Below are 8,782 nucleotides of genomic sequence, written 5' to 3'. Positions count from 1 at the left end.
TATAGCCAGAAATCGTGGATAAATGTATCCAAAAACAACTCCTAGCCCATCTTCTTGATAACAATCACCTGTTAGACTCTCAACATGGCTTCAGACCAAACCACAGTACCACCACTGCCATACTATCCTTCACCAATGCCATAATTCGCAACCATAATAGCAATAAACTCTCCTCAGCCATCTTTATAGATCTTTCCAAAGCTTTCGACATGGTCAAGCACCAACTTCTCCTGCAAACCCTAGAAGAAATCTCCCCAGACACCCATGGTATACAATGGTTTAAGTCATATCTGGGAGGTAGACAACAGGCAGTTCTGTGGAAAGACAACTTATCTACTCTCTTACCTATAACTCTTGGAGTCCCACAAGGATCCATCTTAGGGCCCCTCATATTTTCCATATTCATTAATGACTTGCATAAAGTAATACCAGACACTACCTGTATCCAATATGCAGATGACTCAACCGTGATCTGCTCTGCCACAACCCCAGAAGAACTACTGACACTGTCTCAAAACACATTTACCATGGTTGAAAATTGGCTCCTCTATCGCCGTCTAATATTAAACCCCCAAAAAAAAAAAAAACTGCTGCTGTTCTCCCCTTCTCATAAGACCTCCTCTCTAACCTTCTCCATTACATCTAACAATGGCACTATTATCTTACCAGACCCCTCAACCAAACTACTAGGACTCATAATTGACAACAACCTAAAGTCTGATCTGCATATTGACCACACCATCAAAACAGTAAATAAAAAGCTTGGCTCTCTACATAGAATCAAACCTTTCTTAACTCCCCTTGCCAGAACTGTTCTTGCTCACACTCATCACCTCTCCACACTTCTCTACACCTCCCACTTATTCACCAACCTGAATAAAACCTCCCTGAACAAGCTCACAGCCTGCTATAATCACATTACCAGGTTTGCCACAGCCTCTGCCTATAGGACCCATCATTTCCACAACCTCAAACTACTAAGCTGGCTTGTTCTACCTAACCTTCTACTAACTAATCAACTAATAATTGCCTTCAAGATTCTCTATCAGCCCGAATGGACACTCGATCTTAAAACACTCATCACCCCCTACCATAACCTTAAAACTCTTCGATCCGCTAACAAAATGTTAGCTTTCACCTTTAAAGCAAACAACTCAGCTGGGGAAGCACAGTTTATGAACTCATTTGGTAAAGTCTGGAACTCTCTCCCTACAGAACTAACTTTACAACCCTTTCCAACCCAATTTAAAAAGAACCTTACTCAATACTTCACTTTGCGAAGGCTCTGTCCTTGCTCTACCCCTGACTAATTCCCCACACTTTACTACTGTTCACCCAACTATGGTCTCGTAGGAGTGTCTCTGAATCCTACCTATATTACTCTGTACTGTCATGTGATTAAGTGAAATCTAGAACATATTTTATGTAACACAATTATATATGCACCTCTTGAATGTTGGCCTGGGAACTTCGAAAATGTCCTACAAATACATTGTATAACCTCTATTCTTGAATTACTCTTATAATAGAATGGTTTCATTATGGAATTATGTAAAAATTTCTCTGGATTGTATTTCTTTATTGAATTTTACAGAGTATTATGTTGTCTGTCTTATGTCTACTGTATGGAGCTTTTCTACCCGGGCTTCTGCTGAAAATGGACATATAGCCAGTCGGAACTTCCCAGTTAACAAATATAAAATAAATAAATAAATAAAATAACTGCTGGGGTGCGCCATAATATAACTGTAAAAACAAATATGGGAATATATATACAATAGGTGTACCAAGCTCCATTTGTTATATACGCACTCCCCAGTGGTCTCATGTATTATGCTCAGACCTACATATACAGATAGGAAAAAACACTCATATTACTAGCAGCAATAAGGATCAGCTGGGGAAACATCAATGGTGTGATCTACATTACTGTGGGGTAGAGGATATGCACATATATCCACAGGGATGATTTACTCAACAGTACAGGTTACCATATAGATTAAACAGGACATATCCTCACTGTATATAATGATAGGCATGTGCAGTAACAGGTTGTCCTGATATAATGGGCTATTATGGTCTCATTTCAATCAGAATGTTATATAATATACACATCCTAGTAATATATTTAGCCATAAAGTATATAAAGTTATTTTCAAGGTTTCACATCCCCCAAGAATACAGACAAAAAATACTTAGCAACAGTTTTAAAGTATTGTGTACTTCTTCAGTTGTTGTTGTGTCTTTCGGCTTTTCCCAGTTAGGGGTCACCACAGCGGAACTCTGGTCCGCTAATGATTGGCAGTAGATTTTTTTACGTGCCGAGTTGCCAGCCCTGAAGCACAACCTTTAACGAAGGTACGCCCATTCACGCATGTCTCCACACAGAAGACGCTTTAGCTGAGAATCGAACAGGACAACGTCTTACGGTGAGGCGACAACGCTACCGCAGCACCACCACAGCAGTGTCCATAAATAAACGTGTTACTATTCTCCTACTAGCACTGCTACAATATCCTGTTTGACTTAGGATCAGAAGCATGGCATTACTAGTTCCTGGAGATAATCCTCAATATGGCACCCCAACTGAAGAGGAGCAATATGGTGGCTGGTGCACCTGAAATGAATTAGCCAACCAGTCCCCATTTCTGCTCCCTGACACAGTCCTCCTTTTTCAGATGCAATTAAAAATAAAAGTTACAAAAAAAATCTCTTATAAACTATAGCAAACTCCTTGCTACATTTATACAGTTTATGTACAGAAAACAGGCAGCACTACAGTGCTTAAGCTGTACCAAAAAAAAAAAAAAAATTATGTTTAAGCTGTAGAAAGCTACTTACTACATTTTTGACAAGCAGTTGCTACAGTTTACACCATGCAGGAAGCACTACAGTGCTCAGGTTAAAGCTAGAAAAAAGTGCCACTGGGTAATAAATATCTGTTTTTGCTGAATACTTACAGGGGAAATCTCTAGAGAGTTGTATAACATGAAATGAAACTGTATTATAGATGTAATTAAAAAAAACATACATATATACAATTTGATAGTGTTATACATAGGATATGATAAAGTATGAAGAGACACCAATGATGTAATAAAACAAAATAAATAAAAAAATGACAATTAAATATGACAATCAGTATATAGAAAAGTATCGGAAGTATAGTTTATTAAGCTAGGAAATAAAAAAATATAAAAAAGATAAAAGTCCCTACTAAGAATATGGAGGGAGAAGTTATTGAAAGGCAGATAGTTTAATTAGTATGAATGTTAAATACTTGTTGATGTATATCAAACAGATGAGGCGCATGGGCATGAGCTAGTGTGAAATTCTTTGAGAGAGGACTTAAATGCATGGAGGCTATAGTTCTGATTGAATGTGGGATAGAGTTCCCTAATTTGGCTATGCACTGTGGGTATAGACTTTGTCCCATCATTTTTTTGTTTTGGTTTATAGATTTCAAGTAGGTTTTTGTCTTGAGAGTGCAGAGGGTGATTTGAGAGTAGTGATGAAGTACTGAGGAGATAGAAGGGCAGACAGATGGCTTATATAGCATTTTATGGTTTAGATGAATTTGTGTAGTGGCTAGCTGATGTGTCATGGGGCAGAAAAGTGTATGAATTACTTTTTTTCCCCCATTCTGGCACCATAGAGCCTCTAACTGTTCTTCATTTTTGCATCCCCCATTTGCTGCTTCTGGATGAAGTCAACCTTAACAGCAACCAATCCATAGTCCTGGGCAGGGGGATCCATCTGGAAGTTATGATTGTGTGTGTGTGTGTGTGTGTGTGTGTGTGTGTGTGTGTGTGTGTGTGTGTGTGTGTGTGTGTGTGTGTGTGTGTGTGTGCGTGTGCGTGTGCATGTGCGTGTGCGTGTGTGTGTGTGTGTGTGTGCGTGCGTGCGTGTGTGTGTGTGTGTGTGTGTGTGTGTGTGTGTGTGTGTGTGTGTGGACTGGGAGCCATCATTCTAACAACTTATTGGCAACATCCTTTTCTGGGGATGTGGCTAGGGCAATGACATCAGACATAACCATCCCACTCCTGTAATCTGACTACAAAAGTTATAAGACAGCTTCTCTACAACAGTGGTTGCACAGCCATTGGGCTTCCAAAAAATCCTTCCCCAATGATAGGAGAGCTGGCTGTCAGCCACTTTGTCATATTTCCACATGTTCAGCTCTGTAGCCAGTATGGGTCCTTTCCCAACTGAGGATATCAGTGAGGCATCCAAATACCCTGCTTTTTTACCAGTGGGACAACATGAATCATTTTGTTTGCTTTTGTACACCTGTGGGAAATGGATCGGCTTACAGCCTCTGCTTGCCACCAGCAACTAGTGGCTATGAACTCATGCAAGAACTCATGCAAGATAGACACTTGAAAATGTATGTCATGTAAGTTTGCAGCTCTATGCTACAATATCAGTGATTCAGAAATCGCTTTTAAGCATGATTCCCAGGTTACCATTTTGTTCTTTATCAAAGTGACACCCATTTCAGTGGAGATTAGAGATAATGGCAGTTTCTACTGATGCCTATTGGACAGATCCTGCATAGAGCTAAAAGGAAAGTATGTTAATATTGTATCTCTTTCATAACTAATTCAGGTCTGTGTCAGCCCCTCCTGGAGAATATTTGTGTCAGTGTGAGATTCAGTGACAGTTCCTAATTTGCAATCATCTGTAAATTTAGTCAGCCAGAGGCCACTGGCATTGACCTTGACTTCTGAGAAGTAAATGCCAAAAAGGAGTGGTCTAAGAACTGATCCCTGAGGGACTAAAATGCATAACTATTGCTCAGAGATAGCCCATGTGGGCTTGTCAGTAGTGCTGCACAGGGATATATTTACACACACACACACCCTCAAGAGTTGGCTGATGTGCTATTACAACCCCTACCTATCTACTATTACACACTATAGCTCACAGTACTTATTACATGAGCCACAGAGTTTATCTATGGGGTTTTGTCATGCAAAAACAGCTGTTGGTGCAACATATTATTTTGTATGTTCCCACATGTAATTGGACTATGTTTCTATATCACTATATTAAGAAGCATACAGAGGAGTTGGGGGGGGGGCACTGGAGCCTTCTTTCTGTCTGCACATCTAATGGAACATATCCATGTAACTATGGTCTTCGCAGATTGTTCTGGTATGTTATGGCAATTCATATGTTTATACACAAAGACCTTTATTTTACTACATGTTCATTTAACATAGTATGTGGTACTCCTGTGCTTCATACGTTAGTACTAGGCTGACAGGCAATTACCCCATGTGAGAATCAAAGGCTGCACATTGTGTCTCTAAGGTAAACATCTTAACCATCATGTTAACATCCCTGTTCTCTTAAGGCTGTCACAGATCTCCATTGTGCTTTTTCTCTTTACATGTGAGCAGAATGAGAGAGTAACCATGTTGCCTACCACAGGATGCTAGATAGGCTAGCAGCCAACTACAGTCAGCACTCCTCATCAGTGCTAACCTGTGACTTCTATACATTCAGTTCACTGTCAGGACAGATTCATGTGTACCAAACTTTCTACTGTGCTTCCTCATTGCAGGTTCAGCAAGCACAATTGCAGCCCATCCCTGCATATGGTTAAGCTAAGGCTTGTGAGATTGATGAAGCTAGGATTGCCTCACTGAGGTTGCCATGACTCCTTAACCCCTGGTATCCTGGAATCATTGCGTAATATGACCCAGCCAGAGCTAGACCAGTTAACTGAGTCTGCTGTGGGGACAGAGAGAGAAAGCAGTGGGCAAGTATATGGACTGGATGGATACCATCTTGGAGCAGATAACAGACTGGATTTTTGTGCCTCCCCAACCATAAGGACATCAGAGGAGTGTGTGTGTTTTACAACCAGCCAGGCATTCATATCCATAACCAGTGAGGGATCACACTAATGTCCCTTTTGGCCAAGAACTCATATAGCATGATGGTGTTCAGCTCCATCTTTCTTTTAGCCAGATTTCCTCTTCCACTGTCTCATTATCCATGCAATGTGCATCATCCAAACCCCCCATCACCATTTGTTTGGTTTGGCCACTACTTATCCCTGTCTATCACACATCACCCCATCATAGTGTGGACAAATCTATTCCACTCCTCTGCATTGCTGCATTAGTCTACCTACCCTAGCTGACTGTCCTTCCCCCTTTTCCTACCTTTCTTTATGGTACGCCCTTTCCTTCTTCCTTTCTCTCTAAGCCAAGAAAAATCACTATCTTACCCTCACAAAAAGTAGTGTCCATTTCTTTCCCTATTGTGCTTCTCCCATATATCCCACTGCTTGAGAGCTTCAATTTTTCTACATTTCTACCCAGCCCATCCCCCCTATTTCTGCATCTGACAGATGTCCATGCATGTGGTTACCATAGAACTGGAGCTGTACTATATCGCTATCTGTAGTGCTTTGAGTCACCTTGCTGATGTATGTGCTAGCATGATCAGCAGCACTATCACATGCATTGCTTTAGCATTGGGACATATCAGTCTGTAAGGTCACATTTTAGATTCTTGTGAGATCATGCAATGAAGTGTTTCTCTACTTTATCCAACATGTCTAACACTAATGTGTACTGGTTTCATCACATATCTAAACATATACTCACGTACTTACTTTGCTGCCTGGTTATGAACCCCAAAGCACTACCAGCAACATAGAAGCACTGTGGCTTTTTTCATGCAGTGACTATATATGTTGGTGTACAAGCCTTGCACAGAAAGGCAGCCAATATATAAAGCCCCGATGATACATTTAAAAAAAATAATAAATTAATTAGTAAATAAAATGTTTTCAGGTGACAACAAAATATGACTGAAGCATTATTGAAATGTAATATTGTACTGTATAGGTTTTAATGGTGTTATCTTTAATTAAACATTTTTTCCCAAAAACAACAAAAACATTATTATACATATTTCAGTCAGCCAAATACTGCATTAATAATTCTGAATAATTCCGTTTGCTTTATTTTCAGATGAATCATGGTAAATTATATTCTTCTGACATGAAAGTGAAGGTATGAGGTATCCGAAATAGTGTACGAACACAATGCATTACCTCAAGAAATGATTTGTAATTGACATCATGACACCTTTCTCTGGATTTTATGTGATTCCATTCCAGTGTAATAAGCAAGGATTTTGGAATACTTTATTGCAGTCATTCTGTGGCTGGAGAAACTGCATTAGAAGTAGCAGTTAAACTGAATATTTTAATAAAAAGTAAAAGTGATTAATACTTTAAATAATCAATATAAAATTATACCAAATACATCTGTGGAATAAATAATTTGTTGAATTCAGGAAATAATTTAAATTCAGAACAAAATGCTATATTAATGAAGAGATACTTCTCAACTAAGATATGACAAATCAAAATAAAAATGTCTCCAGCAAATGATTACATTAATTCATCAGTAGAAGATTTTATCTTAGTTGGATTTTCACATCTTCAGTACTTTTACACTGTACTTTTTATAATATTTTTGTGTATTTACTTAACAGTAATTTTCGGAAACTGTGTCATACTTGTAGCAATTTTAGCAAATGAAAAGCTGCAGACCCCTATGTACTTTTTTCTCTTTAATCTTTCCATTACTGATATGTTATTTACAACTACTACAATACCAAAAATATTAGCTCTGTTTGTAGCAAAATCAAATAAGATTTCATTTAGTCTGTGTTTTATTCAGCTGTGCTTTTGGCATAGTTTTGGTTGTAGTGAAGCATTTCTTCTTGTAGTTATGGCATATGACAGGTATGTGGCTGTATGCCGACCTTTATATTACAGAAAAATTATGTCTAACAATGTTAATATTCTCCTTGTTGCTAGCACTTGGATATTTCCATTTGTATTTATGATACCTGTATGTATTCTAGCATCTCAACTTCCATTTTGTGGTCCAAATGAAATTCAAAACTGTTTCTGTGAACACTTAGCTGTAATTAGATTAGCCTGTAGTGATATAAATTTCCATGTTTACCTTGGTTTTGCTATTGCAATGACAGTGTCTTTCATGCCTTTAATTCTTGTTGTCTTATCATATGTTAAAATACTTACTTCAATTTTTCAGATTGGCTCTACCGAGGAACGTGTTAGAGCTTTCTCCAAATGTAGCTCCCACATAATGGCTGTTTTCACATATTATATATCAATCATTATTGCTTATGTATCATACGCTGTAGAGGTCACTAACAGTTTCCATGTTGCGGCCACAATTTGCATTACAGTATTAGCTCCTTCATTAAACCCTTTAATTTACACATTAAGAAACAAAGAAGTCAAAGAAACAATTGCAAAGCTTCTGAGTAGATTATTTGGTCAGTATTCATGAAGACAGTATTACTCTCAATTAAAAATGAATTTTGTTGTTACAAATATCGTGTTCTGGTACACTACAGATATTAAGTCATGATTCCCATTTTAGTATTGCTACAATAACTGTAATAAGGATTTACATAGAATACTAACACATAATAGTGATAACACAGAGTTTTTATTATTTCAAAAGCATTAAGTTCTTAATAAACATTTCCTCTAAGTTCTGGCTTACATAGATCAAAATGATTGTTTCTCAAAATTAATGTATGTTGCACTGAATATGCTTGTTTCTTTAAAAGTGAGTAGCTCTATGTATGTTTCATCACAAAATTATCTACCATATTTGCTGCAATGCTTTTACAATTAAATGTGCTGCTTGTCAGAGGATCTGGCTGAGATACTACAGTGATACCACTTTAATCTGTAGTTTGTAATTCCATATAG

The 8,782-nt window shown here is 38.1% G+C and overlaps 1 protein-coding gene across 1 annotated transcript; it reads left to right on the top strand.

Annotated features, from left to right (window-relative positions):
- Nucleotides 1-7,400: 7,400 nt before the first annotated feature.
- Nucleotides 7,401-8,351, top strand: LOC122803203 (olfactory receptor 2AT4-like). The gene has a single exon (XM_044072810.1). It carries the CDS (start codon nucleotides 7,401-7,403, stop codon nucleotides 8,349-8,351), a length of 951 nt encoding a protein of 316 aa, XP_043928745.1.
- Nucleotides 8,352-8,782: the final 431 nt, after the last annotated feature.

This window comes from Protopterus annectens, chromosome 5.part1 (assembly GCF_019279795.1).
Source record: "Protopterus annectens isolate FY-2018-M chromosome 5.part1, PAN1.0, whole genome shotgun sequence".
NCBI classification, from domain to species: domain Eukaryota; kingdom Metazoa; phylum Chordata; order Ceratodontiformes; family Protopteridae; genus Protopterus; species Protopterus annectens.
This window is presented reverse-complemented; position numbering and strand designations above follow the sequence as displayed.

Coding starts and splice junctions, on each gene's coding strand:
- LOC122803203 (XM_044072810.1), top strand. CDS start 7,401: ATGTCTCCAGCAAATGATTACATTAATTCATCAGTAGAAGATTTTATC.